General features: G+C 42.5%; 1 protein-coding gene across 2 annotated transcripts in view; it reads left to right on the forward strand.

Moving 5' to 3' along the window:
• Positions 1-14,795, forward strand: part of epha6 (eph receptor A6) — a 220,950-nt gene extending 206,155 nt beyond the window's left edge. The window contains exons 13-18 of one of the 2 annotated variants that reach the window (XR_005038811.1): positions 10,280-10,341; positions 10,439-10,648; positions 11,442-11,591; positions 12,273-12,466; positions 12,576-12,720; positions 13,002-14,795. Coding sequence is in view for 1 of the 2 variants with exons in the window: in XM_036959046.1 (XP_036814941.1) it covers positions 10,280-10,341; positions 10,439-10,648; positions 11,442-11,591; positions 12,273-12,466; positions 12,571-12,720; positions 13,002-13,110 (875 nt within the window). In the remaining variant the exon portion in view is untranslated. Of the gene's footprint in view, positions 1-10,279; positions 10,342-10,438; positions 10,649-11,441; positions 11,592-12,272; positions 12,467-12,570; positions 12,721-13,001 lie in introns of both variants that reach the window. The other variant, XM_036959046.1, reaches the window with a different exon arrangement.
• The last annotated feature ends 2,543 nt before the right edge of the window (positions 14,796-17,338 follow it).

Here is a 17,338-nt window from a genome sequence, read left to right on the forward strand (position 1 = left end):
GTGTGTTTATGTGGGACAGCTGCCTCTAACACCGTTAATGAGTCATTACAACCAGCCATTCCACATAGCTGCATATGCCACACACACACAAGCACACGCTACAGCACAATGTGTAGCAGCCATTCCACGCTCGTCTAGTCCACTGTTCTGTAGAGACACCTGTGTACGCCACACTGTCACTTTCTCCATCGTTCTTTCCCTCTGATCTCTCTCTTCACTGTCAGACACTCTTCTCTCTCCCTCTCTCTCTCCCTTTCTCTCTACTTCTCTCTCTGTCTCCTTCAGTCTGTCTCCATATGTTGTTTCCCCTCCTCCACTCCAGAGTCTAATTAAAGGAGAGGTATCAGGGTGTGACTATCTTACCTGAACAGAAACACCAGGTAATGCTCCTCATTCACCACTACTTTATACTCTCAGTAGTTCCTCTGGATTGGCTTCTGCAGATACAGAGAGATGGAGAGAGGAAGAAAAAGAGGTAGAGAGGAGATAGGAAGAGAGAGGTATAGAGGAGATAGGAAGAGAGAGGTAGAGAGGAGATAGGAAGAGAGAGGAGAGAGGAAGAGAGAGGTAGAGAGGAGATAGGAAGAGAGAGGTAGAGAGGATATAGGAAGAGAGAGGTAGAGAGGATATAGGAAGAGAGAGGTAGAGAGGATATAGGAAGAGAGAGGTAGAGAGGAGATAGGAAGAGAGAGGTAGAGAGGAGATAGGAGGAGAGAGGTAGAGAGGAGATAGGAAGAGAGAGGTAGAGAGGAGATAGGAAGAGAGAGGTAGAGAGGAGATAGGAAGAGAGAATTTTTGTTGTTTTTCACTTTATATATTCACTTTGTATGTTGTCTACCTCACTTGCTTTGGCAATGTTAACACATGTTTCCCATGCCAATAAAGCCCTTGAATTGAATTGAATTGAATTGAGAGGTAGAGAGGAGATAGGTAGAGAGGAGATAGGTAGAGAGGAGATAGGTAGAGAGGAGATAGGTAGAGAGGAGATAGGTAGAGAGGAGATAGGTAGAGAGGAGATAGGAAGAGAGAGGTAGAGAGGAGATAGGAAGAGAGAGGTAGAGAGGAGATAGGAAGAGAGAGGTAGAGAGGAGATAGGAAGAGAGAGGTAGAGAGGAGATAGGAAGAGAGAGGTAGAGAGGAGATACGAAGAGAGAGGTAGAGAGGAGATACGAAGAGAGAGGTAGAGAGGAGATACGAAGAGAGAGGAAGACAGAGGTAGTAGAGAGGAGAGAAAAAGAGAAGCTAGACAGAAGACGTAGAGAGAGAGAGAGAGAGAGGTCATGATCAGATGAGCTCCTGCATTTTTCAGAATGTTCTTAAAAAAGATAGATTTAGAGTTAGATAAACTTGGATTTTTTTTGTCAGGAACATATACAGGATGCTACCCTCTACAACATAACCTTCACTCCAAATCAAAACTCAAAACCTACAACCTGATTTTGGACGGAATTACAGAATCACCTGGAAGGTTTACAACTACCAAAGATTATTATTCCAACGCGATACAGCAAATGCTCTGGAAAACAACAGAAACCTGAAAACACCATCCAACCTGGAACTGAGTGAGTAATGTTGAGTCTGAAGCTATATTTTATTTCCAAAAGCCAAGAAGAAAAATACATTACATTACTTCATAAGGACTGAATGCTAAATCAAGGCTGCCAAGCTTGATACAACAATTAGCACTGACGTGTCAAGTGAGAGGTGTCAAAGCCCTTTAGCCCAACAATGGCAGGAGAGTCGCACAGTCTACTCCAACCAAATGGAGAGGCCTTAGAAGCTGCCTCCCGCTGTTCAGAGGTAATTAAAATACAGTACCCTGTGTATGTAAAGAATGATAAGGCAAGAAAAGATCACAAAATGAAGTTCCTTATGGAAAATCAAGACACTTTTTGCTGACTATTATAAAAATGAGAACATCAGCAACCTCATCTTCCACACAAACCGTCCCCTGGCATGGCACGGTGCTATATTAGCACACTACTCCTCTGTTTCACCTAATCAAAGAATTAGCCCAACAGGAGAAGCTCTCCTTTGAGAAAGATACCCCCACCCCGAGCGGGTCAGACCAGACCTCTTCAATACATAACCCAACCGATGAGCAACCCCAAGCAGAAAGTCAACCTCCCAGCACAGAGTACTACCCCCTCATTGAAGGATACATTCCCCCAGCTGGAGGTAAGACAGGTGGAGCTGAAACAGCAGGGGTTTACACTCCAGTCAGCACAGACCCAGACAACAGTCCAGCACAACAACACCCCCTTAACCAGACCCGGAGAGATGGAGGTGGAGAGAGACATATCTGCACTCTGGACTGTGGTGAGACAACTACAACAATAGTAAAAGCAAGAGCAGGAGAAGAGCAGAGCACTAGAGGAGAGGATCAGACTGCTGGAGGAGAGGATCAGACTGCTGGAGGAGAGGATCAGACTGCTGGAGGAGAGGATCAGACTGCTGGAGGAGAGGATCAGACTGCTGGAGGAGAGGATCAGACTGCTGGAGGAGAGGTTTAGGGGGGTGGCGTGTGACAGAGAACAACCCACTAGAGATGTGGCCATCCCCGCAGAGAAGCCAGCAGAACAGCCCACCTCAGCTCCCGACAAAAGTCTCGACAGCACAGCAGAACAGTCCACCGCAGACCCTGACCATAGCGTAGACATCACAGCAGAACAGACAAATGAAGAACCCCAAGCCCATGGGCATCTCACCCCCTCTGAGCACCCCCCCCCCCCCCTGTCAGCCACCCTGATAGCCTTCCTGACAACCCCCCCACACCAACTGAGGACATACACAAGACACAGATTGTTCTCCTTATGGACTCAAATGGGAAATATATACAAGAAAAAAACCTTTTACCCAAACACAGTGTGTCTGAACTCTGGTGTCTAAACACCCAGCGCGCCCTCGACCTTCTGTCTGAGGACCAACTAGGTTCACCTAGCCACATAATAATACACACAGGCACAAACGACCTGAGAACACAGCAGGAAAGGGTGGCCACAGGACTGAACGGAATGATTGAAAAAGCTTCTTCTACTTACCCCGATGCACAAGTGGTTTTCTCCACCCTGCTACCATGAAAAGACTTCCACCCTGCCACAATACAGCGGGTAAACGCAAGTATTTCCCATGACTGTGCCTCAAAACCAAATGTTTTCCTGGCGCACCACTCCACCCTGGACTTGAACAGCCTCTATGACCAGGTCCACCTCTACAAGGTAGCAGTGCCCACCTTTGCCCGGACTCTAAAGGACATCGCTCTCAAACGCAGCCCCCACACTTCACACAGGAAGTGACAGATCAGATCAATAGACACCCCGCCCAGAACAGCGAGACTCTCCCAGACCTGCTGGGACCCCCACCCCCACCAGACCTACACATAGAGGACACACGCCAGGAGGACCTACATCCAGACCACAACACCACCAGCCACATACACACCCCCACCCCAACCAGTCAACACCCCCCCAAGTCAACCATGCACACACCCCATTTAGGCCCACTCAGAACGGACCTATGCCCCTCCTGCCCACCCCATGCACCCCACCCCCGCAAAGAGGGCCTCAACATGGAAGTCACACATACGCCCAGGCCATGAGCGGGCAAACAGGCCCAACCCCCACTCTTACACTAGCCCAAGCCAATGGCATGTACCAGATGATCAGCAGGATCTGCTCACACTTATTGGGCTGAGGCCTAACCACACAACCAACAACATTGGACACTTTATGGAACACAAAGCCTTCACTATCTCATCCTGGAATATCCAAGACCTGAGGTCATCTGTCTTTGGCCTAAAGAGCAGGAACCCAGACTTCACCAAAGAAATCGGAAATACAGACATTGTCATCCTACAAGAAACCTGGTATAGAGGAGACGGACCCACTGGTTGCCCTCTAGGTTACAGAGAGCTGGTAGTCCCATCCACCAAACTACCAGGTGTGAAACAGGGAAGGGACTCAAGGGGTATGCTAATTTGGTATAGAGCAGACCTAACAAACTCCATTAAATTAATCAAAACAGGAACATTTTACATTTATCTAGAAATGCAAAAGGAAATGATCTTAACAGAGAAAAATGTCCTCCTATGTGTTACCTATATCCCCCCACTAGAATCCTAATACTTTAATGAAAACAGCTTCTCCATCCTGGAGGGGGAAATCAATCATTTCCAGGCCCAGGGACACGTACTAGTCTGTGGTGACCTAAATGCCAGAACAGGACAAGAACCTGACACCCTCAGCACACAGGGGGACAAACACCTACCTGGAGGTGACAGCGTTCCCTACCCCATATGCCATCCTAGGCACAAATATGACAACATAACCATCAGAAACAGGTCACAACTCCTGCAGCTCTGTCACACGCTGGGTATGTACATAGTCAATGGTAGGCTTCGAGGGGACTCCTATGGTAGGTACACCTATAGCTTGGCAGTAGTACTGTAGACTATTTTATCACTGACCTCAACCCTGAGTCTCTCAGAGCGTTCACAGTCAGCCCACTGACACCCCTATCAGACCACAGCAAAATCACAGTCTACTTGAGCAGAGCAATACTCAATCATGAGGCATCAAAGCCGAAGGAACTGCACAATATTAAGAAATGCTATAGACGGAAGGAATGTAGTTTGGAAACCTACCAAAAAACAATTAGTCTTTATTATTTTGGAACTTCTGTGAGTGTAATGTTTACTGTTCATTTTTATTGTTTATTTCACTTTTGTATATTATCTACTTCACTTGCTTTGGCAATGTTAACATGTGTTTCCCATGGCAATAAAGCCCCTTGAATTGAATTGAGAGATGAAGAGAGAGAGGTAGAGATAGAGAGAGGTTTACATGGAGAACTCAGGCCTGGTCCTCTCTGAAGCTCAGAGCTGATATAGAGAGAAGTGTAATCTGGTCAGCACCATGGACAGACAGCCTCTGATCACTGCTCTCTGCTGCCAGCCCAGCCAGCTGCTCTATATCTTCAGCCCCCATTCACCACTGCTTCACTCTCTCTCTCTCTCTCTCTCTCTGCCTGGCTGGCTGACTTACTGACTGCCTCACAGAGCCCCCATTCAGGTCTGGCCTGGCTAGCTGAAGAAATCACTGGCCTTATGTGTGAGCCAGATACTGAGTGTCCTGACCTGCCCCCTACCTCTCTCACTATAGCCGAGCAGCAGGCCAGGGTTGTCAGCGCCAACGTTATTTCACTTCACGGAAACTGATCCATGTCTTGAAGAATTCATCAAATAGCCATTACTTAACTGAAACTCAGTCCTCCAAAAAGTGTGATACAATTGAAATAGTACATTTTACAGGAAACCCAAGTAATCATGACGACGACCCCTGACTGAGGCCTGCTTCTAATTCAGCCGTGGCAGGGTCACATTTTTCAACCTCCCGTCCTGTTTCTTTTCGCATCTCGGATTGTATATTCTGATATCATAGCCTCACAGTGGGCCTGTCCTTACTGCCAGACTGTTGAGCCAATTACCCCAATTAACAGGATACTGTGAGGAGTAAACAGAATGTCACTTTCGCGAAGCCAAACGTGCGATCGACAGAACCAATCAGCTGTAGTCTGTGTGAATCAGGAGCTGTGAAATGTCTGAGTTTGAACAGTGGGGTTTCCTTTAGTGTTCCCTTTCATTCATTACCATGGAGCCATGGCACTCATTCTGTGTCAAAGGATGGACAACACAACAGACAAGAAACATAACATAAATCAATGGGCTCTGAAACAGTGAAAAATGTTGGTTGATTAAATGTGTAGTTTTCTGGATCACTGTATGATTTGGCTGTATGTTTTCTAATGAAAGACCTGTCTTTAATGCATATTATTATAATATTAATCTGTCCAGACCTGTCTTTAATGCATATTATTATAATATATTAAGCTGTCCAGACCTGTCTTTAATGCATATTATAATAATATATTAAGCTGTCCAGACCTGTCTTTAATGCATATTATTATAATATATTAAGCTGTCCAGACCTGTCTTTAATGCATATTATTATAATATATTAAGCTGTCCAGACCTGTCTTTAATGCATATTATTATAATATATTAAGCTGTCCAGACCTGTCTTTAATGCATATTATTATAATATATTAAGCTGTCCAGACCTGTCTTTAATGCATATTATAATAATATATTAAGCTGTCCAGACCTGTCTTTAATGCATATTATTATAATATATTAAGCTGTCCAGACCTGTCTTTAATGCATATTATAATAATATAGTAAGCTGTCCAGACCTGTCTTTAATGCATATTATTATAATATATTAAGCTGTCCAGACCTGTCTTTAATGCATATTATTATAATATATTAAGCTGTCCAGACCTGTCTTTAATGCATATTATAATAATATATTAAGCTGTCCAGACCTGTCTTTAATGCATATTATTATAATATATTAAGCTGTCCAGACCTGTCTTTAATGCATATTATAATAATATATTAAGCTATCCAGACCTGTCTTTAATGCATATTATAATAATATATTAAGCTGTCCAGACCTGTCTTTAATGCATATTATTATAATATTAATCTGTCCAGACCTGTCTTTAATGCATATTATTATAATATATTAAGCTGTCCAGACCTGTCTTTAATGCATATTATTATAATATATTAAGCTGTCCAGACCTGTCTTTAATGCATATTATAATAATATATTAAGCTGTCCAGACCTGTCTTTAATGCATATTATTATAATATATTAAGCTGTCCAGACCTGTCTTTAATGCATATTATTATAATATATTAAGCTGTCCAGACCTGTCTTTAATGCATATTATAATAATATATTAAGCTGTCCAGACCTGTCTTTAATGCATATTATTATAATATATTAAGCTGTCCAGACCTGTCTTTAATGCATATTATAATAATATATTAAGCTGTCCAGACCTGTCTTTAATGCATATTATTATAATATATTAAGCTGTCCAGAGCTGTCTTTAATGCATATTATAATAATATATTAAGCTGTCCAGACCTGTCTTTAATGCATATTATAATAATATATTAAGCTGTCCAGAGCTGTCTTTAATGCATATTATTATAATATTAAGCTGTCCAGACCTGTCTTTAATGCATATTATTATAATATATTAAGCTGTCCAGAGCTGTCTTTAATGCATATTATAATAATATATTAAGCTGTCCAGACCTGTCTTTAATGCATATTATAATAATATATTAAGCTGTCCAGACCTGTCTTTAATGCATATTATTATAATATATTAAGCTGTCCAGACCTGTCTTTAATGCATATTATAATAATAAAGTAAGCTGTCCAGACCTGTCTTTAATGCATATTATTATAATATATTAAGCTGTCCAGACCTGTCTTTAATGCATATTATTATAATATATTAATCTGTCCAGACCTGTCTTTAATGCATATTATAATAATATATTAAGCTGTCCAGACCTGTCTTTAATGCATATTATTATAATATATTAAGCTGTCCAGACCTGTCTTTAATGCATATTATTATAATATATTAAGCTGTCCAGACCTGTCTTTAATGCATATTATTATAATATATTAAGCTGTCCAGACCTGTCTTTAATGCATATTATTATAATATATTAAGCTGTCCAGACCTGTCTTTAATGCATATTATAATAATATATTAAGCTGTCCAGACCTGTCTTTAATGCATATTATTATAATATATTAATCTGTCCAGACCTGTCTTTAATGCATATTATTATAATATATTAAGCTGTCCAGACCTGTCTTTAATGCATATTATTATAATATATTAAGCTGTCCAGACCTGTCTTTAATGCATATTATTATAATGTATTAAGCTGTCCAGACCTGTCTTTAATGCATATTATTATAATATATTAAGCTGTCCAGACCTGTCTTTAATGCATATTATTATAATGTATTAAGCTGTCCAGACCTGTCTTTAATGCATATTATTATAATATATTAAGCTGTCCAGACCTGTCTTTAGTGCATATTATTATAATATATTAAGCTGTCCAGACCTGTCTTTAATGCATATTATTATAATATATTAAGCTGTCCAGACCTGTCTTTAATGCATATTATAATAATATATTAAGCTGTCCAGACCTGTCTTTAATGCATATTATTATAATATATTAAGCTGTCCAGACCTGTCTTTAATGCATATTATTATAATATATTAAGCTGTCCAGACCTGTCTTTAATGCATATTATTATAATATATTAAGCTGTCCAGACCTGTCTTTAATGCATATTATTATAATATATTAAGCTGTCCAGACCTGTCTTTAATGCATATTATAATAATATATTAAGCTGTCCAGACCTGTCTTTAATGCATATTATTATAATATATTAAGCTGTCCAGACCTGTCTTTAATGCATATTATTATAATATATTAAGCTGTCCAGACCTGTCTTTAATGCATATTATAATAATAAAGTAAGCTGTCCAGACCTGTCTTTAATGCATATTATTATAATATATTAAGCTGTCCAGACCTGTCTTTAATGCATATTATTATAATATATTAAGCTGTCCAGACCTGTCTTTAATGCATATTATAATAATATATTAAGCTGTCCAGACCTGTCTTTAATGCATATTATTATAATATATTAATCTGTCCAGACCTGTCTTTAATGCATATTATTATAATATATTAAGCTGTCCAGACCTGTCTTTAATGCATATTATTATAATATATTAAGCTGTCCAGACCTGTCTTTAATGCATATTATTATAATATATTAAGCTGTCCAGACCTGTCTTTAATGCATATTATTATAATGTATTAAGCTGTCCAGACCTGTCTTTAATGCATATTATTATAATATATTAAGCTGTCCAGACCTGTCTTTAATGCATATTATAATAATAAAGTAAGCTGTCCAGACCTGTCTTTAATGCATATTATTATAATATATTAAGCTGTCCAGACCTGTCTTTAATGCATATTATTATAATATATTAAGCTGTCCAGACCTGTCTTTAATGCATATTATTATAATATATTAAGCTGTCCAGACCTGTCTTTAATGCATATTATTATAATATATTAAGCTGTCCAGACCTGTCTTTAATGCATATTATAATAATATATTAAGCTGTCCAGAGCTGTCTTTAATGCATATTATTATAATATATTAAGCTGTCCAGACCTGTCTTTAATGCATATTATAATAATATATTAAGCTGTCCAGACCTGTCTTTAATGCATATTATAATAATATATTAAGCTGTCCAGAGCTGTCTCTGTCTCTGTTGTGTGTAATCCTGTAATTAGTGCACTCAGCAGCACACTCACCCACTGGGAGATCACAGAGAGGAGCTGGGTGCCCCATGGGAGGCAGGGGGAGACAGCCGATAAATACCCCTTTGTCCTCACCCCGGCCTCCTCCTCTCTGCTGTCCTGACTCCCTCTCCCTCCCGGGCCCCTCCTCTCTCTTCTCTCTCTGTCTTTACCGTGGCTCCTCATCTCCTACTCCCTTGACCTCCCGCCTGTCTACCTCTCCTCCCTGGTGTGACTAAAGAGCAATAACAGTGGCCAATAATTAGAACAGGCTGTTAATCAAACAGGATGTTAATTAATCCAGTGGTGGATTATGGTCCACTCTCCCCAGGCCCATAGACTCTCACAGTGAAACAGCATGCTAATGCTAAAGGCTAACGCTAATCCCTCCCCAGGCCCATGGACTCTAACAGGAAACAGCATGTTGATGCTAAAGGCTAATGCTAATCCCTCCCCAGGCTCATAGACTCTGACTGGGAAACAGTGTGCAGATGCAAATGTGGGCAGCAGGTGGCCTAGATGCTAGAGAGCGCACCAACCTTTGAGCAAGGTTAAACCGCAACCTGCTCCAATGGTGCTGTACCATTGCTGACCCTGAGCCTCTCAATGTTTGAGGGTCTGGAGGGGTTGGGACAAATGTCCATTAAACACATAAATCTAGAATAAAGTATCTATTCTAACCCCCGGTCTAATCTTCTATTAACCATCATACAGAGAGTAACTCCACTCTGAGTCCTTCAGCAAACAGGGATTAATGAAACACAGGGAAACCTGAGCCAGTGTTAATTTGTTCCTCTTGGTTACTTTCTGTAGCAAATATTGACACAATGATGATACACAGACAGTATGCAAGAGATGACTGCTGCTTGGTTAGTAGCATTACTGTAGACGAAGGTTCTCCTGCTCAGACCTGGAGAGCTGGGTGTGGGCAGGCTCTTATTCCAGTCACATCTCTAACCGGTCTGACTGACCTGGTGGTGCTGTGTGCTGTGATTTCAGGCAGACCTGTGATGATTGTGGTGGAGTACATGGAAAATGGATCTCTGGACTCTTTCCTGAGGGTGAGAAGCAAATACCATTTGTTTATTGATTTTCAATTATAAAAGAACGGAAAGACATAATGAAAATCTCGCTCTTTTGTGTCCCTCTCTCCATTAGAAGCACGACGGTCACTTCACAGTGATCCAGTTGGTGGGCATGCTGCGTGGCATCGCGTCGGGCGTGAGGTACCTGTCTGACATGGGTTATGTCCACAGAGACCTGGCCGCTCGTAATATCCTGGTGAACAGCAACCTGGTGTGTAAGGTGTCTGACTTCGGCCTGTCCAGAGTCCTGGAGGACGACCCAGAGGCAGCTTACACCACCACGGTAACTATGATCTTCCCCTGACCTTATCTGTGCTTTCAATAGCTTTCACTCATCTTTCTTTCCACTCGATCAACTGCTGTTATTTTGTTTTATTTCTGTCTTTTTTTTTTTTTTTGTATAGTCTGTCTTTTCCAAAAACACACAGTTCTCTGAGTCTGCATGCCCTCCTAGTGACCTCTATTCTCAGGGTCACTCTGAGGGGAAGGGGTGTATTCTGGAAGAAAATGGGGAAGAGAGAACAGAAAGGATATTTTGCTTTTGGGGGCATCTGTAAACTATTTTCCGCTCGACAGAACTTTGGTCTGGTAGGGTGAGGGGACAGGGGGCGAGAGTAGGGGAAGAGAGTGGGGAGCAGGCAGGCAGGTTGGGTCACAGCCACAATATGGACTGAGGATTTGTGCAGACTGGTGATTTTACTCTTGCTCTCATCTGAAGAGATAGAAAGAGAGTAGAGGGAGAAAGGCCAGGAGGAATGTTAGTTCTGCTGTTAAAGCAGCTCAGAGCGTTTCTTTGTTCTTTGACACAAAGTCTCAAACTGTGAAAATGTGTTTGTACACGTTGAGAGACTTCATAAAAGTGCATTCAAACTGAGACTGTTTAACATATGGTCTGTCAATTACACATATTTCCTCAAGCATGCATTGTCACGAACCAGATGGAACCTGACGTGTGTGTGTGTGTGTGTGTGTGTGTGTGTGTGTGTGTGTGTGTGTGTGTGTGTGTGTGTGTGTGTGTGTGTGTGTGTGTGTGTGTGTGTGTGTGTGTGTGTGTGTGTGTGTGTGTGAGAGAACAGGGAGGTAAGATCCCTATCAGGTGGACAGCTCCAGAGGCCATCTCCTACAGGAAGTTCTCATCAGCCAGCGATGCCTGGAGCTACGGTATCGTCATGTGGGAAGTGATGTCATACGGGGAGCGGCCTTACTGGGAGATGTCCAATCAGGATGTGAGTTGTGGATGATGTCTTCTCTATGGAGTTAACCTGGGAGTCTTAATGGGTATCGTGATTGGGTATCGTGAAACGCCATTCTTATGAGTGTCCATACTGTATAATATCTAAAGCTTTGAGATTCCACTGGTGGGAGAGAGAGAGGGGGGGAAGAGAGGGAGAGAGAGAGAGACTGGCCAACGGAGGGGTTTAAAAGTTGTGGAGTCAGACCCTGGCTGACTGACCTCACGGTCTCAGGTCAATCGTCAGAGGGATGGAGGGGATTCATCCCGTCACCCTGTGGAGTGTGAAAGCTCTTTGGTAATCCCCCTCAGCTATTCACAGCGCACACCAGCACACACACAGACCCTGGCCTCATGGGGATTGTGATGCTGGGGAATTGCTTAGAAGTGCTTTCCACGACAAACGCCCCCGCCAATTCCTGACTGTTGCTGCCTCTGCCTCCTCACCCCTCCGCCCAATCCTGCCACCCGTCAGGGCTCAGAGAGGACATCAAGGCTTATGGACAGATGAACAAGCTGTTATATTTACACAGCCCCCCTAACACACCCTGGAGGCATGCTTACAGTAGCTCTGATATACTGTAGTAATACTTGCATAGTACACACTTCCTGAAATGCCTCAATGACATGAGCGAGAAGTGTGTGCGTGCTGACTCTCGCCCTTCATCCACCCCAGGTGATCCTGTCCATAGAGGAGGGCTACCGTCTCCCTGCTCCTATGGGCTGCCCCGTGGTTCTACACCAGCTGATGCTGCACTGCTGGCAGAAGGAGAGGAGCCAGAGGCCCAAGTTCACTGATGTGGTCTCCTTCCTGGACAAGCTGATCAGGAACCCCAGCAGCCTGCTGGCCCTGGTGGAAGATATACAGGGGTACATCACATTATTCATTTCATTTAACAGACATTCTGATTTCACCTGCAAGTGAAACGTTTTTAGTTCTTATTATATTCTCTTTTGTTTGATCCATCTGTCAGTCTAGCAGAGTCCCCAGGAGAGGTGGTGGACTACCACATGTTCATCTCCATCGGGGATTGGCTGGATTCCATCAAGATGAGCCAATACAAGAGTAGCTTTGTGGCAGCGGGATTCAGCACACTGGACTCTGTGGCGCAGATGAGTATTGAGTGAGTGGATGGACTGTTCCCTACTTCAAACATTACTCTAATGTTACTCTAACTTTAACTAAATGTTACTCTAATGTTACTCTAACTTTAACTAAACATTACTCTAATGTTACTCTAACTTTAACTAAACATTACTCTAATGTTACTCTAACTTTAACTAAACATTGCCTGCCCACCTTATCCTTCCAATACCTTAAGTTAACCCAACAATTTCCCCTAACCGTGTGTGTGTGTGTGTGTGTGTGTGTGTGTGTGCGTGCGTATCTTCCCTCTCCCCCTAGAGACGTGCGGAGGATCGGGGTGGTGTTGATTGGCCACCAAAGGAGGATCGTCAGCAGCATTCAGACCCTCCGACTGCAGCTATTACACGAGAATGGCTTCCATGTATGAGACCTTAAAACAGACGGACAGAGAGAGAGAGAGACGGACAGACAGACAGCCACAGCCTGTGCTTCAGACAGGCGTACAGACGGACCATCTCAGCCCGGAGGCCTCTCATACTCAGACTACCACACACTTGGACCTTGATGCAGAAACTCCATAAAGCCAGACTGTTTTGTACACCTGAACCTGCTTCAGCCAGAGACAGACCAATACAGACAGGGACAGGACTCTGAGAGACACACTGTACTGGCTGCCCCTGGGGAATGTATGCCTTGTCGCAGCATCAGTACTTATTATACGGTAGAGCTGTAGATTTGATCTACTACATGTTTTTGTGACCATGATGTAGCTGCTAACAGACGAGCAATCAAAAGGATTGTCCTTAATTAATATGATATGAATTATTTTGGAGTTTGATAAGTAAGTGTAATCATAAGGTATTCTCGTTACGTTTTTTAACCTCTCCAGAGTATCTGGGTATGCTAATACTTGAAGAAGACGAAGAGTCCGCTTTGGAAGTGCGGAGGATTTCTGAATGTTTTAAGTGTATAGAATAATTTATCCATTATAATCCTAAAATAATATTTATATCTGTGCAGTCTTGTATGTGAGCGCCCTAGTAAATCTGGATACTATCTTAATTTATTTAGCATTTTATCTAAATGAGCAATATATGCAGTCGTCTCAGTAACTACGATAAGAGAAATAAATAAATGATACTCTCTTATGGACCTATAGACATTGAGAGCAGATTGTTAGCAAACCTCAACAGACTCTGTTACACGCTAACATGCTAGCTCTACAGGCCAATTGTGCAATGCTAAAGACTTATGACAGCTGTTGGAAAACAATGTATATAGTAGGAATGGAAACCAAGGCTGTTTGGCATACAGTGGTTGGTGTCATGATATGTGTTTGCTGTCAAGACTCACATGTATGCCATGCTCGAGACAGATAGAGGTATGTTCTGCTCGGTGACAGACGCACAGAGAGACAGCAGCACCAAAGTCACATATATATACAACATCTCTTTGTCTCTATATGGCCCTCAACAGCATTGTAATATCCCATAAACCTTTCCAGATCCACAGGTAGCATAGGTGAACCACCCCAAACTCTGCCTGAAACCTGAAGTCTTTCATTAGCTCCCCGAAGCAAATGCTTAGGCTTTAACTCAGCAGGCTAACACAGTCTTGTGGAGCACAGACGACTTGGGTTCAAACCCAGTCGGTCACACACACACCTACAGTATACAGTATGTTCAGGAGCAGGAGTGTACCTTAGGAGCCTGTACGGAGTAGAAGGAAGTTGCCCCTGGAAACTGAACGAAGGTCAATTTTACCCACTAATGGTTGAGGTAAGGATGGAGGTAGGCTATGCTGATCCTAGATCTGTGTTTTGAGGCAACTTCTACCGGGCTGGAGCTCACACCTGTCCAGCAGGTGTTCACAGACAGACCTCTCAGAGGGAGGATACACTTGGCTCCTCCTGGAAGGAGAAATCAGATCAGGCTGTTTAGCATGTCTTACTGCTGAGCAAAGGGAATGCTCTTTTGTACAAAGTACAAGTATACTTATAATTCTAGTATTTTATTTTTCTATCATTTTCAAAGAGACGTGGTAGATCTTGCACACTGTAAGAGGCAGTTTAAAACTGATATTTATTTGCAAATAAAGGTGAACAGTACTGGTGGTTAGATGTCTTTTTATTACTGACTGTTTCATTCTATGGATGGCATGTTCTTCTAGGAGGCATTGTTTACAGGTACTGTTCCATCAGGCAGGGTAGCCTAGTGGTTAGAGCGTTGGACTAGTAACCGGAAGGTTGCGAGTTCAAACCCCCGAGCTGACAAGGTACAAATCTGTCGTTCTGCCCCTGAACAGGCAGTTAACCCACTGTTCCCAGGCCGTCATTGAAAATAAGAATTTGTTCTTAACTGACTTGCCTAGTTAAATAAAGGTAAAATAAAAATTTTTTTAAAAAAAGATGATAAGGGTATCTGGTTGAACATGGCTGTATTTACTGGAGTTGTATTGGAGTGTAAGTAAAGACTTATGACTTATGACTTTTTATTTTGCTTGACACTATACCCACCGTTGGAAAAATCTATTGAAAGTATAGAGAACATAACTTTTTTCACCGTGACTGGCAATCATTTTCCCCTTCTTTTTTTTGTTACTTCAACATCACTGGAAGTATTTTGTCCATCAGTGTCCCGAGAGGTTTGTAGAATACACTGTATTTCAGGTGGACTTTTTAATGCTAGCCAGCAGATGGGGCAGTTGGACCATGCATCAGTTAAGAACAAGAACAAACTTTTATTTGCAATAACAGCCCCGGACGACGATGGGCCTATTGTGCACCGCCCAATGGGACTCACAATCACGGCCGGATGTGATGCAGCCTGGAATCGAACCAGGTGCACTGAGATGCAGTGTCTTAGACCACTGCGCCACTCAGTACCATTATTCGAGCTAGGGCGATGTTGTGGATATCCAACAGTTTGTTTACTGCTTGTGCTTAATTGATCAACTACTGATAAAGCAGGAGAAAAGCCAAGTTATCCTATTGTCGTGACTCGTGATGTGTGTTAAATAATTAAAAATCATCTCGTTTTTTTTAATGTATAGGCTACTACTAAAAAAAGTATATAAAAAAACACCAGTAGCCTGTACATATTCAGAATGACTGGAATATGTAAAGGCTACTGTAAGCCTATGTAATAAACCTTTCCTCATGAAGTTGACATTATCTAATGTCCATCTCAGAATCACCCCATACTGCGAGTCGGGTCAGCAGTAGGTTCAGAGCGTTAATTCACTCTAATAGGCTTATTCACAGACTGGACTGCCAACCTGCTGTCTAGTTACATAGTCCTCATATCCATGGCAACATTCTATTTTAGAACCTTAGACTAAATTGTAGCGATAAATTGTAGAAACTTTAGATTATATATTGAGGGGGTAGATGGCTTATACCGAATTCACATTTAAACCTTAGGTTCAGATGTTGTAAGCAGGACAAATGGGCCTGTTTGATAAACTGTCGGGTTGGCTGGGTCTGAAGAAGAAAGAAGTGAACGTGTTGTGTTTGGGACTGGACAACAGCGGGAAAACCACCATCATCAACCAACTCAAGCCCAGTAATGTAAGTCCACTGACATGGCCTAACTATAATTGAACATATGGGCCTACTGTAGTCCATTGACTGATGTATTTGATTGGGTTCTAAATTGAAACGGATTAACGTGGTGGCCTGCTCTAGGCGCGCGCGTCCTTTGCGCGCTGGCCTGTCAATGGAAAGAGACGGAGTTGTGTATCTGAGTTGAGTGAGCTGAGCCATGGAGATGGTGGTTATACATAAGCGCTGTGAGTGTTAACCGTTGTGGTTATACACTACATGACCAAAAGTCATTGAACATCTCATTCCAGAATTAATATGGAGTTGGTCCCCCCTTTGCTGCTATAACAGCCTCCACTCTTCTGGGAAGGCTTTCCACTAGATGTTGGAACATTGCTGCAGGGACTTCCTTCCTTTCACCCACAAGAGCATTACTGATGTTGGGCAATTAGGCCTGGCTTGCAGGCAGCGTTCTAATTCATATCAAAGGTGTTCAATGGGGTTGAGGTCAGGGCTCTGTGCAGGCCCGTCAAGTTCTTCCACACTGATCTTGACAAATCAGTTCTGTATGAACCTTGCTTTGTGCCCAGGGGCATTGTCATGCTGAAACAGAAAATGGCCTTTTCCAAACTGTTGCCACAAAGTTGGACGCACGGAATCGTCTAGAATGCCATTTTTGTATGCTGTAGTGTTGATTTCCCTTTACTGGAACTAAGGGGCCTAGCACAAACCATGGAAAACAGCCCCAGACCATTATTTCTCCTCCACCAAACTTTACAGTTGGCACTATGCATTTGGACAGGTAGCGTTCTCCTGGCATCCGCCAAACCCAGATTCGTCCGTCGGACTGCCAAATGGTGAAGCGTGATTCATCATTCCAGAGAACGCGTTTCCACTGCTCCAGAGTCAGCAAGCATTACACCATTCCAGCCAACGCTTGGAATTGCGCATGGGGATCTGAGGCTTGTGTGTGGTTGCTTGGCCATGGAAACCCGTTTCATGAAGCTCCAATGAACAGTTCTTGCGCTGATGTTGCTTCCAGAGGCAGTTTGGAACTTACAACATTTCCCAATGGGGAAAATAAAGTCAAAGTCAGTAAAGTAGTGAGTGTTGC

The sequence above is a fragment of the Oncorhynchus mykiss genome, chromosome 22 (assembly GCF_013265735.2).
Source record: "Oncorhynchus mykiss isolate Arlee chromosome 22, USDA_OmykA_1.1, whole genome shotgun sequence".
Classification (NCBI taxonomy): Eukaryota; Metazoa; Chordata; class Actinopteri; order Salmoniformes; family Salmonidae; genus Oncorhynchus; species Oncorhynchus mykiss.